Raw genomic sequence first — 18,682 nt, 5'->3', positions numbered from 1 at the left:
TAAATATTAAGATTATTTGATAACAGTTTAATGAGTCACACCCATTGGAACCTGTACCTGATGTAGATATACTGAGTATCTGTTTAGTGAGAAAACACACCTGTACACGATCACACCTTCAACAGCCTCGGCTCGGTTCTTCTGGAGGCTCAGGTCTAAAGGCCATGGTTTTCAGTTATCTCTTTTAAATCAATTCTTTAAACCAATTTATACAGACTGGCTTTTATTTGGCTGCTTTATTTTATTATTGATATTATTTGTATTTAACTGAATTGTTTTATTTCATTAATGTGACATATTTTATGTATTTTATTTATTTCAATCTTGTTTATTTTATATATTTTACTTTATTATTTGTTTTATTTCTTAGTTAATTTGATGGTGTTGATTGGTTTAATTGTTGTATCTGTCCTAGTGTTTTAATGATTGTTGAACTCTTGTCTTTGTCTTCTTTATGAGCCTCACTGTTGATCTTTGTGTTTTATTGCTTTGCTGCTTTGTCTGTCAAAGCACTTTGTAAACTCTGTTTTTAAAAGTGCTATATGAATAAAGTTATTATTATTATTATTATTATTATTATTATTCAACACTGCTTTTCAAATACTCATTTATCAGTCACCTGCACCCATAATGCACCTGTGAAAACACCTGTAACCAATCAGATCCCTTAGTCATCAGAGCTTTAACACTATGTAGTCTAAATAGAAGTAAAACACAAGTACCTCACATTTGTACTGACAGGATTTGGGTTGATGTACTTATATTACCTCCACTGATCAAATCAGAACCTGATGTTGAACATTTAGTGACAGAAGCTAAAATACAACAAAAACATGACAACGTTTTGATTAGCATTAGCAGTCATTAGCACCAAAATACAGGAGACATATGCAATGTGTTCATTTAAAGCTGAAGGAGGCAATATGAGTAGATTAAAGGGGTTCCATCAACCAATCATGGTTGGTCTTCACACACAACAGCATAGATCTCAGACATGCTATCATTTAAACTGATAATAATGTTGTGCTCAGATTGATCCCTCCTGAGTACAAACAAGTATGAACACGACTTTAAACTGTGTTCAAACATGCTGCTGCTTTAAGTACATGGACATGGGAATGATGGGATTTCTTCAAAATCAGGACACATGCTGCTTTTACAGTATTTAAGAGATCTGGAACATGAAGAGAGCTGAAATCATTTATGGACTATAAACCAGGAGACAACATCCTGTTCTGATGAGTGAAGTCAAAGCTTCATGTCTTAAAGCTGCATGATGTTCATTTAGTAAATGATGCTCCATTTAGAGTCAAACAGACCATAAAGCAGGGGATGCTTTAGGGCGGGGCTACACACTGATTGACAGGTCTCTACCACGGCTTTAACCCCTCCTCAGTCCTAATATGGTCACATCTGTTCACTGGTTGCAAATAACCAGGTTGGCGACGGACAAAAGGCCAAACTTGAGCCTTCAAAACATCCTCAAACTAATGAGTGACGTCAGGACGTCTACGTCCACTTCTATAGACGGTCTGTCTATAAGTCTGGCTGTTTAAATGTCTTTTTGTTTAGATGTCTGAAATCAGGTCTGTGTTTAACACAAGCTGAAGAGATTTGAACGTTTTGTTCTACGATATAAATTGGCATAAATATTGAATATGGTCACTACCAAGATGGCAACGGACAAAATGCCGAATTTGATGTTGAAAACGGCAGTCGACATACTAATGGTGACATCACTTCTTGAATTCATTCTTATATATAGTCATATATATAATTATATACAGTCTGTATTTTCGTCAATGTCTTTTTTTAATTAATATAACTTGTCAGTTAACCATTAACTGACAAGTTATATATATATATATATATATATATATATATATATATATTATGACTATTTAATTGAATCAATGACACAAAATACTGGTCGTCTCCAGATGACTGAGATTTATTCATTTCTCCATATAATAACCCACTTCAGTAAAGTTTCAACAGATCATATTTAGTACATCTCACGGTGTAAAACCAGTAAAGAAAACACAAACATGAGCATCACCAACTGGTGGCCACTGGTAAGAAACATTTAGTTACAAGAGTTTTATTGTCCTCAACCCAAATGAGTTATGAGGACGTGACGATGTAAAACCAAATAACAACAAATCATTAGTAAATATTGAACACATTGATTGTCCAGCAGTCAGCAGGTGGAGGTGAGACGGTGGTTTCAGGTGGAGGTCTGCAGGGCGTCTACTTAAAGAAGCCGCCGATTTGCTCCATCACTGAGGAACAGAGAGACAAAGAGAATATATATTATATATAATATGTGTATATAAAACATAAACACAAAACAGCAACATGGACCCGTGTTTTACACAGTAACACTATATTATAATTATTAATATTATAATCCATAATAACTTTATTGATCGTCTGAGTTTCCATCTAGAACCATCATCAGTGTAAACTCGTTGGCTTAGCTTGGTCGCTAACGGGACCACAAGTTTCAAGGAGGGGTTAAGCTCAGGAATAATATGAAATATATATAATATATTACTTATTAATAGTATATTTATTTTAGGGAGGTAAATACACATACTAGGTATTTTTGCATGTTTTGGACAAAAGTATGATCATTGAATTGTAACCTGCTCTGCATTCAGCAGCATTCTTCCATCCCATGATGGAGGGGGTCACGGGGGATGTTCGTTGTTGTTGTTGTTGTTGTTGTTGTTGTTGTTGTTGCCGGAAGCCCCGCCCCTACTCCACGTGTGGCTGCTAAACGCTAACATTAGCCTATAGCTATGAAGCTAACTGGTGCTTTGAACTAGACAGGCCCGGGAGGAGAGCCTGTACATTCTTTTGTTTGTTTTATTTTTATAATTTCCGTATGCTGTTACGTGATTAAATTCAATCAGCTGTGTGGATCCGTATATTGACTATTATAAACATCGTACACACACTTACTGTTAGACTAGCGACTACGTTAAGTTTTGGGAAAAGATGGCGGTTTGTTGGACCCGTCCACCTCCACTCGCTCCGGGCCTGTGAGCACAACGCTTTCTTTAGTGGCTGTTCACATAAAACCAGGTGGAAAACGCCGCTTTCATCAGTTTATCCAAAGTGCTTCGAGCTGCTTTGGTCTGTGACGGGCTGTCCTTTATTCAGCGTAGACTGATATTTACAGAGGAAAGAAAATAAATCTGCCCGCTGTGATTGGTTGTTCCTTGGAAAGTTGGACTATTTTTATCTCGGGGTGAAGCCGTCGCGTTCTGCATTCTGGGTAGGTGATCACCATTCAATTAATAAAGGACTCACCTCCCCCGGGCGTACTCAAGAGGTCTCCGATGCCGTCGCTTTCACCGCCTCCACCAACCAGTGACATCACCTGATCCATGGGTCCTTTATCCTCCTCCTCCTCCTCCTTCTTACCCATGGCCTTGTTTATGGTGGTCTCTACCAGATCCTCTGTGGAAACAAACAGCTGTTGAGGTCACACTGTCAGAAATATATATATGATATATATATAAATATATATATATATATATATATATATATATATATATATATATATATATATATATATATATATATAAATATATATATATATAAATATATATATATATATATATATATATATATATATATAAATATATATATATATATATATATATATATTTATACAGGTGAGACAGGTGCGTAGATTCAACCGGCCTGGAGCAGCAGATGGGTGGGATAAATATTTCAAGGTGATAAAAGAAGCAAGTTCACCTGAGGCCGCCGTCACCTGACTGACGCTGTGTTTAATTTAATACTGCAGGAGACTCCAAAGAATAACAAATCATATACAAGTCCAGGGAAAGTTCTTATTCAGACTTTTTTAAGTTTGGTCGTGGAACCAGCTGTCAAAATCAAATCTCAAAAGAGAGAGTATTTCTCCATGACGACGTTCAACAAACCTCATGCAGCTCAGATCATAAACACGGGAATTTAAATTTGAAAAGAACAATCTCACATTTCTATCTTAATTCTAATCATATTTAATAAGAAATCACATCATTTTACCAGCTAATAATTCTTAATTCTGTACATTGTGTATTAGCTTGTCCCCCATCGTTTCCCCCAAAGTTCAGCGTCCCTATTTATTATTATTATTATTTTTTAGTGTTTTGTCTCATATTTTAAAACAAACATGTGCATTTTTTATTAAATATACTAAATACTGAATGAGAGCTTTCTGGTTTAAAGCCGTCCAGTTGAGAGGAAAACAAAGTCAAACTTTTTCTGCATCTTTAAAACTCAAACGTGATATTCTTCTAACGATACTCACCAACTTTTTCTCCGACCATCTTGGAGATCATTCCTTCCATGGCTGCAGGTGATCTGACGGTCTGTGCTGCCTCGTGTGTGTGTTGAGTGTGTGTTGAGTGTGTTTATGGATGGAGGAGGAGGGTGGGTCTTATAGAGGCAGGTGTAGCTGAAGGGCGACGCCTCTCTGGTCGCGCCCTGTTCAAGAATCAGGCGTGTCTGCAGGATGGACCAGTCCCACGGTCTGAGAAGTCACTGCAGCAGAGCATTTATCATTTACATGTGTGTGTGTGTGTGTGTGTGTGTGTGTGTGTGTGTGTCTGTGTGTGTGTGTGTGTGTGTGTGTGTGTGTGTGTCTGTGTGTGTGTGTGTGTGTGTGTGTGTGTGTGTGTGTGTGTGTGTGTGTGTGTGTGTGTGTGTGTGTGTGTGTGTGTGTGTGTGTGTGTGCATGTGTGTGTGTGTGTGTGTGTGTGTGTGTGTGTGTGTGTCTGTGTGTGTGTGTGTGTGTGTGTGTGTGTGTGTGTGTGTGTGTGTGTGTGTCTCTGTGTGTGTCTGTGTGTGTGTGTGTGTGTGTGTGTGTGTGTGTGTGTGTGTGTGTGTGTGTGTGTGTGTGTGTGTGTGTGTGTGTGTGTGTGTGTGTGTGTGTGTGTGTGTGTGTGTGTGTGTGGTGTGTGTGTTAGTTCCTCCCTTTAAAGAATTTACAAAAGCTGCATGACTCACAAAAACACTCACTTCTATTCTTGTTCACATGAAGGCCATAAAACAAAGAGAGAGATTAAAGACCAGAGTTCACATCCACGTCTTCTCTTCATCATTTTATTCTGTCACACATCTGTGAGAAATTGTCTTAATGAGCATATTAATTATTGAGTTACACAATAGCCAACATGCAGAATACATTTAGACCTTTCAGAGCATCTGTCGGCTCTCCAACAGAAAACAAAGGAGTTTCTATTTTAACAGCACTTTATGTATTTAAACATGTATTTAAACACTTAAATGTCCATACATTTTTATTTATTCATTTTTCTATAATTTTAAATGTTTTCCAGTTTTCATTCATCTGTTGAATTTTTGTTTTTTAATTACACTTAAAATGAAAGTGCAAAGTGCATGCTTTCTATAAAAGGAAGATTTTCTGTTTTTATTTATATTTAAATGTACAGCACTTTGAGCTACATTTAATGAAATATGCTAGATAAAACAGATTATTATTATTATTTTTATTGACCTTCAGGTGAAGAGGCGTGTCTGAAGGTGTGACATCACACTCTCACGCTTGCATCAAGATTAAATCAAGATGTACTAGTGCGAGTACGACCACCACAGGGTTTTCTGGAGTACTTCACACCGATCGGCGTCTTCTCTCTGGCGAACGTGAAGCCGACCGATCGGATTCATCCACGGATACGACTCCGCAAACTGACTGACCTTAGGCCGTAGCTGAATTTGCATAATCCCCACCTCAACTTTATGCAAATGAGGTCAGACCAAAGGGACGCATCAAGGTCACAAAACTCAAATCAACCTGTGAAACCAGGCTGATCTAAACTGGATCTGGACTCTGTCACTGCGTCGCCTTAAATGTTTCCACAAACACGTTGTAGTTGCTGTTCAGCTGTAAAATGAGAACCGGCCGCCATGTTGGAAACAGGCCGAGGTTCTCCTCCATTTGTGAATGTCGGTGGCGTCACAAAGTACATTCAAAACATTTCATCTCGTGAAGACGGATATTTGCATCGTCTTGACTTTGGTCAAAACATTTGTTTGAACAAAGACAAGTTCAATGTTCTGAAATAAAAACGCCTAACAAAATGTATGGAAGGTTGTTTGTGTTCACTCAGGTGCTTTCAGTCACATCACATGATCTTCTTCAGCAGGTGGACGTCTTTGAGGACTCCCTGCTCACGTTGGTTTATACATTTATATTGATCCTGTTTTCTTAACACCTGGCTAATAAGAAGCAGTAACAGGTGATGGAGCGATCAGACCTCAAAGTGTAAATGCAACGAGAAGCGTTGAAGACGGAGTCAAGTCCAGCTGTTCAAACCACCTCTGGAGGAGTTCTGAGCCAGATGTTGAAACGCTCTAAATGCCTCCGTCTCTCTGGGTTCCATCCTACGAATTTATAGAAATGATTCCAGACGGCAAACCTTTGTTTCTCCTCTGGAACCTTTGTCACTGAGGAGGAACCCCACATCTTCTGTTGGCTTCTTCTTCACTGGGAGCACTGGGAGCACTGGGGCTGTTTCTGCAGCCGTGTGTGGAGCTGCTGGTCGGGTCGCAGTTGGGTTCTCTGCCGTCAGCGAGGGAGTGAAGCTCCTCCCCCCGAGTAGAGGAGTTTCAGGTATGACTCATTAAATGTTTGTATTCATTCCAACTAAAAAGGTTTCTGTAAAGTCAGCTTGAAAACAGATCAGGGATGACTCAAAGCTCCTTCCCTCTCCGGGCGTTCATCTTCACGGATGAACACCTCACACAGCTGTCACTCAGAGGAAACACCCATCGTTCTCTCACGCACACCAACAACAAAGATCCAAATAGTTCAGCTGCTCTCCAACAAACAGGTTTGTGTTCAGACTCCTGGTTCAGGGACAATTTAAACGAATCATCAGAACTACAACGTTTATTCCCCAGAACCAGAAAACAGAAGTTACAGGTTATTTATAATATTAAAACGTTTAATGTATCATACAAAACTGTATATCATATAATAAGGTAATAAATGTAACATATGTTTAAAATAATTTAGTTTAAAGGCATTTAAACACAATCACATATTCAGATATACGTTAATAAACCGTGCTCTGTACTGTGGGTTTTATATACTCAGCAGCTCCGGCCTAAAGTAGTGAAAATTCTGACTAAAGTAAAAGTATGTAAGTACTAGCATCAACATTTAGCGGAAGTTTCAAAAGTAAAAGTCCTGCAGAATGACGTGTTAGTGTGTTATTATATTATTGGATAATTATGCACCAAAATTAAGATCAATTGAACTACTTCTTTACTGTTTGATACTTTAATATAACAACTCATCTATAATCTATGATCATACTTTGTAATACTTTAAAGACACACTGCAGTACTTTTACTGCAGCAGAGTAGTAAAAGTACTACACCCCCACACACACACACACACACACACACACACACACACACACTGGTAATGACTGTTTGGTTGTTGGGTATTTAGTCAAGTCCGCCACCTACTGGATGAAGTAGAACAGAAGAACAAACTTCATGAAGGAACTCTGTTCTTCTTTGGCTGATGAGGAAACCATCCATCAGAACCATCAGAACCATCAAAACCCCCAAGAACCATCAGAACCAGGCTACTTTTACTGTAGTCCAGTATTATTTATTGTACTTTTTGTTTGTGTACTGACAATAATTAGATTATTCTATGTTCATTTAACTGTGAAGAAGAAACAAAGAGGTGCAGCTGGATTTCAAACAGATTTTTATTTCACTTGTGTTTCGTAAAAGAAGAAAACATCTCTCCGTTAATATAAGAAACACGGACTGCAGGTGTGTGTGTGTGTGTGTGTGTGTGTGTGTGTGTGTGTGTGTGTGTGTGTGTGTGTGTGTGTGTGTGTGTGTATTATAGGATTAATCGTAAATTCATGTGTGTGTTTTCTATTATCTTAAGTGTGCGTCAGTAAAGCAACATGCATTTGAAAGGGGCGGGGCCTGTGGGACACATTCAGCCCTGTAGATGATGTCATCGCACACCAACCAATCAGCTAAGAGGATGGACGCGTAGGACCTGATTAAAGTCATTAGTGTGTGTGTGTGATGATGATAAGGAGGAGGAGGAGGGAATCTATTGGTTAATGAGGTTAAGTTACACACAGTATGAAGGGGAGGATCAGAGGTCAGAGGTCAAAGGATTGAGCGACCGCTAAAATGTCAAGGTTCCTCTTCTCTCGTTGCCCATTGGACGGGAAGAAACAGTGACTGCAGGTGGGTGAGGACCAGATTCTGAGAGGGAAAGAAAAGATGAAAGACGGAATTAAAGCAGATAGAACGAACCCCTTCAGAGTCACTGCAGGGTGAACATTATTAAAAACATTTGAACAATCATGGCCCTGTTCCATTTAGATATATGTTGAGATTGTGCATGCTGGCTCTGGAAAGGCAGTGACACACTAAATAGAATGGGCCCCTGATTCATTAAATCAATTACTCCTGTGTTTGAGAAAGGGCCCATTGCCTCGGTGCCTTATTGATCCACGCTGGATCAATGTTTAGGTGATCAGGGGTCTCGGTGCACGCCGCCGAACGCAGAACAGTGTAGACTGTTACAAAGGAAACGGTGAGGCTAGAGGTTTGGGAAGACTCCTGAAAGGCCGATCCATTCTAAGCAAACAGCAATAGAGAGAGAGTTTGGTAGAAGACGAGGACGGTGTGGAAACACGTCCGACATGCTAACACACATTCAACCGCAGCAACATATGAATAAAAAACTAACAGTATTTAGTATTTTAAGTAACATATCATGAGAGATGTCGTTCAGTTTTACAGCCTGTTGTCTTCTGGGAATGTCCCTACCAGGAGACAACCTCCAGTCCTGAAAAGTGAAGTCACTGCTTCATGTGTTAAAGCTGCATTCTCTCTCCTGTCCACCAGGGGGCGACTCCTCTGGTTGTATAGAAGTCTATGAGAAAATGACTCTACTTCTCTCTTGATTTATTCCCTCAGTAAACATTGTAAACATGAGTTTATGGTCTCAATCTCTAGTTTCAAGTCTTCTTCAATACAGCATGATGTTCATTTAGTAAATGATGCTCCATTTAGAGTCAAACAGACCATAAAGCAGGGGATGCTTTAGGGCGGGGCTACACACTGATTGACAGGTCCACACCAGAGACGTATACGGCGTCTCTACGTCACTCCTCCTCACTCCATATATGGTCACTTCCTGTTCACTGGTTGCAATAAACAAGATGGCGACGGCCCAAAAGCCAAAGTCCAGGCTTCAAACCAACAGAAAACCAACAACGGACTTCACAACGACTACGTTTGAAATATTCCTCATGAAGGACTTAATGTTCCCCAGCTGGAGGACACTCCTGCTGCACCGACTCGTAGCTTTATTAGATTCAAATCGTTCAGTGTGAAGAGACCTTAAAGTTTTAAAAGAAAGGCAGTCCTCTCAGGTTCAGTATTTACCCGAGGGATCAACTAGAGTTAAACAGGTCTGAGATCTGTCCTGGTGAGACGTCCTGCTGCCAAAAATACTCACAGGAGAGGCCGCTGAAAATAGTCCCCAAATATTCCTCCTGTGTGGGTTTAAAATGTGTGATTTGTGTTGGTTTTCTCACCTACTGTGCCGCCTGTTCAGTCTCTTCTCCCCCTGCTTCTGTTTTTGGGAGGTCGGCCTGCAGGTGAGACAGAGCAGAGGTCACATGACTGCCACCAAACTCCACCTTCTCACAAATCCATTTGTATGCAAGGCTACACTTCTACCAGAACAAGTAACACATGAACGGCTGCATTCAACCTATGTTTGTCTCTTTAACGTTACAGATGAATTAGATATTCAACCTGCAAAACACGTCTTACTATCCTGTAGACAGAGCAGAGAATTATTTCTGTTGGTGAAGCCTTAAAAGGAATTAAAGCTGAAAGAAACAGCCATGTTAGTCATTGTTGAGGTACTGAACGGGAAACATTTCCACACCCATAAAATCTAAACTCCACTCCACTTAAAAACCCAACCAACCAAGTTTTATAATCATTGTGGTGAAATTGATCAAAAATAAAGTAATTATAAACTCTTAAGAAAATACATTTAGAAAAAAAAAACAAAGATGTAAATCAATTTTGTTGTTAGTGGAGTAAAAAAAGGTGTCATCAGCATAATGAGGAACATCAAATGGATTTCAGCAGAAGGAACAATGATTTCTTTTCTGCAGTCCACATCCCATGCATCCCTCTCCTTCATGCTTGTTAGTTTTTAGGAATCTGTGAGTGGAAACCATCAGCACACGTTGATATTAGCAGCTTCCCAACATTTATTGTGTTCCTGCTTAAATATCTGTAATGCAAATAAAAGTCTGTTCATCTAAAAGAGGCGTCTTCTAATGTCATATCAGTGAGTTGGGTAATGTTTACTGCTCTGGAAGCCATCCTGCTCTCACTATAACAACTGCTAGTACTACTACTACTACTACTACGTATAGTCCTGCTACTACTACTCTTCTCAGAGATTGTTCTTGGCAAACACCGAAGTGTACATTTATTTATATCACGGTCTGAGTGAATACTGGATTCTGATTTGCTGCAGTGTGTCCATTAATTCCTGATAATGGACACCTACTAAGAAGTTCCAGTTGTCCCTCTGAAATACTGATACTTTGTATCACATGACATGGCTGATAGCTCGTCTTGTTGTTAAACATACTGTAAAACTATATTTACTCTTTGTCAACCATCCGCAATGTTTTTCACTCTAGATTTAGTTAGCATGTTAACTCCATGCTAGTTTCATGCTTATCAGGATTTTGTGGATTATTAGTACTGATTAAATGCACACAACTCAACAACAGCAAAGAGTACAAGACTGATAGTACTACCTTCTACATGTAGTTTTCTAAAAGGCTTGTAGGTATCTGTAGTATTTCTATGTTGTTATTGATCTGCCCATCCTTAATGCATTCATGTGTTCATCACTTTAATGTTGTAGCTGGTAATGAGCTCATTTTAATAACTGTATATACTGTGGTATATAAAGAGTGTATTTGGCTTCAGTGCTAGTGCTTTTGCAGTTTCTGTTTGTGTAAGGTAGGTGGGATTTAGTTTCACTAGGTCAATTGCCCTGTTAAGTGCCAGGGGGAGTGGCTTACTGATTTGTGATTTTGGTCTATACAAATAAAATGTAATTGAATTAATATTCACTCCAGCTGGTTTTTACCCTCAAAATAATTCTCAATGAGAAAAGTTAAGACAGAAAATAAGTCTCAAAGGGCCTAAAGAGCAGAGCTTCTGGTTCAATCTGTTAACATGAGGTCTGCATTGAGTAGAGGAAGAATCAGAGAGTCCTGTGCGTTCAGTTCTTCACCTCTCTTAAGCCTAAAGAAAAGGTGTCGTCACACTCTGATTGGTCAAGAAGAGAGATGCACTAAGCTGCTCTCACTTCCTCATAAGGAGACAACAGGTGATCTGAAGAAAATCAATTCAGCAGCAAAGAGCTGCAGTCCTGCTGGGTAGATTAGTCTACCACAAGTCATCATCATTTATTACTTCATTCTTATTTCATATGATTAATGTGAACATGCAAAGCAACTAGTAATTATCAAATAAATGGTGTGCAGTAAAAAGTAGAATATTTCCCTGAGATGAGAAGAAGTTGAAAGTAGCAGGAAATGGAAACATTCAATTAAATAGTGTCAATAAGTGCCAAACATGTCCACTTAAGTACAGATCTTCAGTAAATACACTTAGTACTTTTCACCACTGATTTATAGTCTGATTACAGTATTTTTAGACTTTATTGTACTTACTTAAATTACTAAAATTGTAGTCTTTTGGCCAATCAGAAACTAGATCAACACCAGTTAACTGTACCAGTGCTACCACTAAGCTTTGGCGCATATTTAAATAACATTACACAATTCAAATATAATTATTCTTGCAGATGGAGTCACTGGAACTGTAATGAGAGAAACATCACTTCCTCTGAAAGAAGCAGAAACGCACATTTATGAAGCCGTGAGTCCTGAAAAGCATTAAAGTCAACAAGTTAAATCAGCCAACGGGCATCATGCCATGCAATCAGTCTGTCACTCAACCCCCCGACCAATCAGGCACCTCCTCAGCCACTGGTCCCGCCTCCTCCTGTTCTCAGCCAATCACCAGAGATTCATTCAAGACAGAAAATGAAAGTTATCAACAGATTTAAATATAAATTACCGTAACATTCTTATATATATATATATATATATATATATATATATATATATATATATATATATATATATATATAGCTTCAGGAATGAGTCCTAAAAATCCAGACATGAGTCAGCATCTTGTCACTTCCTGTTACTTCATCTAGAAGTCAATGTGTTTTTTTGCAGGAGGCAACCTCCAGTTCTTTAAAGTGAAGTCAGTTCTTCATGTCTTAAAGCTGCATTCTCTCTCCTGTCCACCAGGGGGCGACTCCTCTGGTTGTATAGAAGTCTATGAGAAAATGACTCTACTTCTCTCTTGATTTATTCCCTCAGTAAACATTGTAAACATGAGTTTATGGTCTCAATCTCTAGTTTCAAGTCTTCTTCAATACAGCATGATGTTCATTTAGTAAATGATGCTCCATTTAGAGTCAAACAGACCATAAAGCAGGGGATGCTTTAGGGCGGGGCTACACACTGATTGACAGGTCTCTACCACGGCTTTAACCCCTCCTCAGTCCTAATATGGTCACATCTGTTCACTGGTTGCAAATAACCAGGTTGGCGACGGACAAAAGGCCAAACTTGAGCCTTCAAAACATCCTCAAACTAATGAGTGACGTCAGGACGTCTACGTCCACTTCTATAGACGGTCTGTCTATAAGTCTGGCTGTTTAAATGTCTTTTTGTTTAGATGTCTGAAATCAGGTCTGTGTTTAACACAAGCTGAAGAGATTTGAACGTTTTGTTCTACGATATAAAATAGGTCAGTAAACACCATCTGGTGAGTTTACAAGCCTTTACGTGTCTTAAAAAGTGTCTAAAAGTGAAAATAAAAGCCCACATTCACTCCAGTCTAATTTGGGATCATGTGATGTGACATCACTCACCACGCTGACGAATCCGCTCGCCACCGCCGCGCTCTCCACCCCAACCACTGCTGCCTGGGCGACCTCGTTGGCCCCGGCAACCGCAGTGTCGGCAACAACGTTGGCCTGTTCGTTCGACTTCTGGGCGACTGGACGACAGGAAACAAGACGATAAAAAAAAGACTGTCAACATCACAGAATGTTTCCTCATGTATCTACAATAAAATATGAATCAGCTGTTCTTCTTCTGTACTTCCATAATAATGAATTTGTCTCATTGAGACACCAGATGTTTTATTTACATGTGAACTGATTCAAACTTCTGTCATTGTCACATGACAGAATCTTTTTGAACAGCTGTAGTTCAGAGGATCTTTGTGTCTTTGATCAGTGTTTAGTTCTTCTTCTACTAAACTAAAGAACGTCTGTTAGTGAAGACACTTTCTACAAAATAAAAGCTTAATTCTGACATAGAGAGTCGCCCTCTTTGTGGCAGCAGGTCACAATTACAACAGTTTATTTAATACAATTAACTACCCATAGTGAGAAATCGATTTCCAAAAAGGGATTTTAAATTGTCCGTTTTTTATTCTATGACTTCAGTGTCTCAACATTCCTCCAACGTGTTCATCCTTCAGGTTCTAAATCGGATCGAGGAGGAATGTCGGATGGACTCTAGGAAGGTGCTAAACGTCCCCTCTCATAGTGAGACATGTCACACGTTTTCTTTTGGTCTGGCTGCAAATTAGTGTTTAGCAGTGAGTTCACCTGTGTTGACTCCGGTCACCACTCCCTCCATCGTCTTGTTTCCTGGAAAAGAGAAAAGAAATATGTTGAGAATATTTGCCCGCAGTGTTGTGAACCAGCCTTATAATAGAGATCGGCCTTTAAGTCCCATTTATAAGAATATTTGATTAACGTTAGTTGGAGTCGTGTCTATGACTCCATCGTAGGTAGAATAGAAAAATAGATCATGGAGTTGGGGGATGATATTCAGAGACAATACTCCATCATTACTGAAATCAAGATAAAACTCTGAGATTATAAAGTGATACATTTGCAAGATAAAACTCTGAGATTAAAGCCACAAATTTAGCTGCCTTCTGAAAATCCGTTGCTCCTATAGTAGTGTCTTTAAGGTAACGATGGCGAAGGTCCTAAAAGATTCATTCACACATGTTCTTTCCTGTGATATTATGAAGTTAAGTAAATAATAATCCGATTTAAGCAACAAAACTACCGTTAGGTTTGAACTACCGTTAGGTTTAAACTACCGTTAGGTTTAAACTAGGTTTAAACTACCGTTAGGTTTAAACTACCGTTAGGTTTAAACTACCGTTAGGTTTAAGCAACAAAACTTATGTTAGGTTTAAGCAACAAAACTTATGTTAGGTTTAAGCAACAAAACTTATGTTAGGTTTAAGCAACAAAACTTAGTTGCTAGTCACACCAAATTGCGTTTCCATTGGTATTGTCTTCGTGTTACGACACATAATTATGGACAAATCATGAAACCAATAGACTGCATCTCGTGACTGGCTGATCATCAGAAGAAGTTAAGTTTCAGAGTCACTGTGATTTATTTTTATGTAAAAAACAACAACAAAAAAAACAGATCTGGGTCACACGTTAGGAAATAAAAATAGATTTGTTCCACTTTTAGTTGCAGCTTCAACAAACAAGACAGACTCTGGGTCTGACCTGGTTTCCTCTGCAGAGCTCAGCTGCTCTCTGAATTATTCATACGACCAGCTGTCGCCTGCATGAAGCCACTCTGCTTTATGATGAGTTATCCTTTATTTACTGTCAACATTTGTTCATGTGGTATTTGTCCTGATTTATTCCGGCTCTGATTGGGACACACGTGTCTCTTGTTTTCATGGACTTGTTGTTTGCTCCATTTTCAGATGAGGAGAGATGCCTCTCTCAGTGGGCGTCCTGCTGGTCATGTGACCGCTCAGACTGAACAGACTCTTTGTCCGAGTGAACACAGTCTGTGATTCACACAACAAACAAGTCCAGAAACACTCGAGTGGAGCTGATGTTCTGCTACTCAGTCAGTCAGTTACAGGAAGGCATTTCTCTGGAGCCACATATGATGCATATCTAATGAGCCTGCAGGTTTTATCTCCTCTAATGGATGCTTTTTCCTGCGAAGTATGACTGTGTATCAGAGAAATTATGATCAATAAACACTTATACGATTTCATCTTTACCTGATGTCCATGAGATGGGATAACAGTATGAAATGTCACAACTGGTGAGATATAAGCTATTTCAGATTAAATGAAAATACGATAAATAAGAAAACCTAATTAAATTTTCAAGTTCAGGTGTCAGTTATAACAGTAGGACAGTCCGTGGTTAGTTCAGGTGTCTGTAATAACAGTAGGACATCCGTGGTTAGTTCAGGTGTCTGTAATAACAGTAGGACATCCGTGGTTAGTTCAGGTGTCTGTAATAACCCCAGTGATTGGCCTGTAACTGCATCTTTCATTCTAGACAATAGAGCTGAGAGCAAAACACAACAAGCACCACAGGGGAGAGTGACATCACTTCCTGTGGGCCTGCTGTGTTTTGTCATGTCACCAAAGAATAAACACACACACACACACACACACACACACACACACACACACACACACACACACACACACACACACACAGCGCACAGGAGAAAGGTGTGTGTGTTTCTTCTTTCCTTGGCCTCAAAGCAGTGAACAGATCAATACTCACTGCCGCTGATCACTAGTCTGTATTAATGACAGTGACCAGTAGAAGATCAGCGTCACGTCCGTGTTGGTTACTCAACTGATTTCAGACCAACTGAGAAGTACTGCACTATGGTACACAAGTGAGGTACTTGTACTTGCTTTTTTTACTTTGCAGATGAAGATCTTTTCTTCTTTTACGTTAATGTGTCATTAATAATAATAATCTGATGATATAGAATATATATACTAGTACAGCAGTCACAGTTTAAATACTTTAACATACTTTTACTGGAGGAACATTTTCCTGCCTCACAGTATTTTTATACTGCGATATTAGTACTTTTACTGCAACAGAGTATTTTTACTGTGTTGTAATGGTATTTTTTCTGCGAGAGATCATTTTTGATGTGTGATATGTGTACTTTTACTCTAACAGACTATTTTCAGTGTGTTACTAGTACTTTTACTATAACAGAGTATTTTTACACTGTGGTATTCGTACTTTTACTGCAACAGAATATATTCACTCTATGACATCAGTACTTTTACTATTTTTTCCCTCCCTCATTCCTGCTCCTAACATGTAATGTCGCTGTCCTGATGAGTCGCTCTTTGGATGTCTTTATATTCAGCTTCCTGTCTTCACGCCTTCTTCATTTTACCACAAAATAAAAACACAGATATGATTTTCTAATGGTGTCAAAATTACATTTCCTCTCTCATTATGTCTCTCTTCCTTCCTCCATCTTTTCATCCCTCTTTCCTCTCTGCTCCAAATAGACCTCCACATTTTCACCTTTAATGTCGTGATGAATCTCTTCTTCTTCTCTCTTTCTTTTTCTGAAATCAACTCTTTAAAGATTCAGCTTCCTGTCCTCCGCCCATCCCTCCCTCCCTCCCTCCCTCCCTCCATCACTCCATCACTCCCAGTTTGTTCTTGAGCTGCACTCGTCCTCCACCCATCCCTCCTTCGGAATCTGAACATTTAACTCTCTTAATTTCTATTAATTTATTCTGCAGTTTCCTGTTAAATTGAAGCTTTTATCTCTTTTATTTCTTCTCTCTTTCTACCTTTCCGTAATCGCTGACTATCTTTGAATTTAATTCACAATGTCACGATGAATTGCATATTTTGTCCTCCCTCCCTCCACCCCTCCCTCCACCCCTCCTTGTTTTACATTTTACAGATTTAACTTTTTCTTTTGCCAGTTCACTCCCTCGCTGTCCCTCCCTTCATCTCTCCATCATCCCTTCCTCCCCCTCCAGTGTCACCTCCACCCATCCTTTTTCTATCTCAGCTTTATCTTTTTCATCCCTCTGTCTCACTTCCCACTATAAGAGTTTACAGTTTGCTGTTGAGTTTCCCTTCTCATCCCTCCGCCCTCTCACCGACGTAGAAGACCCCCTCCTTGGTCTTGGCAGCGGCTTCACCCACGCCGGCCTTCGTCTTCTCGGCGGCGGACACAACTCCATCCTTTGCCATGTTGAGTCCCTTCTTCAGAGCGTCCATGATGCTTTTCTTCTTCTTCTTCTTCTTCTTCTTCTTCTTCTTCTTCTTCTTCTTCTTCTTCTTCTTCTTCTTCTTCTTCTGTTGTTTTCTCCTCTCTCTCTTTCTTCCTCTGCTCCGTCTGCCTCGGTCGACTCCTCTCTTCTCGTCTGTCAGCGATCTGTTCTTCCTGCTAATGGACTAGAGAGAGAGGGAAGGGTGGAGGGAGGACACGTGAGACAGAGAGGGAGGGAGTGATATATGGAAGTAACATGGGACTGTTGTGCAGTGGAGGGAAAGAGAGAGAGAGGGGATGGTGGAGGGAGGGGAGAAAGACTGGTGAAAGGAAAAGAAGAAAAAGAGAGGAGGGAGGAAACAATTAGAGGAGAGGGTAGAAAAAAAAGAAGAGAGGAGGGAGGAAACAAGTAGATGAGAGGGTAGAAAAAAGAAGAAGAGAGGAGGGAGGAAACAAGTAGAGGAGGGGTAGAAAAAAAAAGAAGAGGGGGAGGAGGAAACAAGTAGAGGAGAGGGTAGAAAAAAGAAGAAGAGAGGAGGGAGGAAACAAGTAGAGGAGAGGGTAGAAAAAAGAAGAAGAGAGGAGGGAGGAAACAAGTAGAGGAGAGGGTAGAAATGATTCCAGTTTAATATACAAAACATATCAGGGGAAGTACTTGTAGACTATTTGATAAAATATCTGGGAAAATGCGAGCATAATATACAACAAATACTGGGGAAAGTAAGTGGAAAATATTGTTAAAAATCAGAAAATGTCTGGAAAATATTATCAGTCAGATATCTGGAAAACCTCTGAAAATGAATTATGTCTTAGATGTTTTTGTGATGTATCGGTGGTAGATAATACACACAAACATGGTGTACAGTACAATACATACACACTCAGTGTTCAGTGTAAGCAGCTCAGCTCCGTTAGCTAAAGAACCAGAGCCACACAGGGAGGATGGAACTAAAAACAGAGCACGGTGAAGTTAGCTTTGGATTCTCTGCTCCCTCCACTAATGTTCAGCTAACTAATGCTAACTCATAACTGGTTATGACCAAAGACTGTTTGCTGACATGATGTTTATATGTTGTGTATCTTCTCAACTCTGCTCCTCAGGACAAATAAGAGTGGAAGTCAATGGATGCTCTGTTAGCACCACCATCAGTCACAACACGTGTTTCTGCTCATGGTAGCATTTATATCAGCAGAACACAGAGAGTCGTAATACTTGAAGTACTTTTACTCGAGTAAAGGATGTGAATATCAGGAGGTTAATGCTAATGTCAGCGTGCTAACACCACCTTCTGCTAACTGCTACTGCAGCAGAGTGAACAGCCAGCTGAGCAGACCATGAAGGAACTGATCAACGATTGATACAAAATCTATCAGCCCCCCCCCTCCTGTTGGTCCTG

The 18,682-nt window shown here is 39.6% G+C and overlaps 1 protein-coding gene and 1 long non-coding RNA gene across 3 annotated transcripts; both read right to left on the bottom strand.

The window, feature by feature from the left end:
- Nucleotides 1-1,935: 1,935 nt before the first annotated feature.
- Nucleotides 1,936-4,431, bottom strand: LOC129092448 (uncharacterized). Its single transcript, XR_008531258.1, has 3 exons — nt 4,331-4,431; nt 3,319-3,468; nt 1,936-2,282 (listed from the first exon to the last, which is right to left on the bottom strand). It is a non-coding gene; the product is annotated as an uncharacterized LOC129092448 (long non-coding RNA).
- Nucleotides 4,432-7,814: 3,383 nt separating this feature from the next.
- On the bottom strand, nt 7,815-17,424 carry LOC129092446 (alpha-synuclein-like). 2 transcript variants are annotated; one of them, XM_054600404.1, is made up of 6 exons: nt 17,173-17,424; nt 13,838-13,879; nt 13,091-13,218; nt 12,121-12,147; nt 9,633-9,689; nt 7,815-8,289 (listed from the first exon to the last, which is right to left on the bottom strand). In XM_054600404.1, exons 1-5 carry the CDS (start codon nt 17,291-17,293, stop codon nt 9,633-9,635), a joined length of 375 nt encoding a protein of 124 aa, XP_054456379.1. In that variant the 5' UTR covers nt 17,294-17,424; the 3' UTR covers nt 7,815-8,289. The 2 variants fall into 2 exon arrangements, with proteins under 2 accessions (XP_054456379.1, XP_054456380.1); XM_054600405.1 differs by lacking the exon at nt 12,121-12,147.
- Nucleotides 17,425-18,682: the final 1,258 nt, after the last annotated feature.

Source organism: Anoplopoma fimbria, chromosome 6, assembly GCF_027596085.1.
Source record: "Anoplopoma fimbria isolate UVic2021 breed Golden Eagle Sablefish chromosome 6, Afim_UVic_2022, whole genome shotgun sequence".
Taxonomy (NCBI): Eukaryota; Metazoa; Chordata; class Actinopteri; order Perciformes; family Anoplopomatidae; genus Anoplopoma; species Anoplopoma fimbria.
This window is presented reverse-complemented; position numbering and strand designations above follow the sequence as displayed.

What these genes read in the sequence shown, in the direction of transcription:
- LOC129092446 (XM_054600404.1), bottom strand. Translation starts at nt 17,293, where the DNA reads ATGGACGCTCTGAAGAAGGGACTCAACATGGCAAAGGATGGAGTTGTG. An exon ending in GGTGACCGGAGTCAACACAG is followed by an intron (nt 13,219 to 13,837) that starts GTGAACTCACTG and finishes CCTGTCGTCCAG; the next exon opens with TCGCCCAGAAGTCGAACGAA. An exon ending in CGAGCGGATTCGTCAGCGTG is followed by an intron (nt 12,148 to 13,090) that starts GTGAGTGATGTC and finishes GGCTGAGAACAG; the next exon opens with GAGGAGGCGGGACCAGTGGC.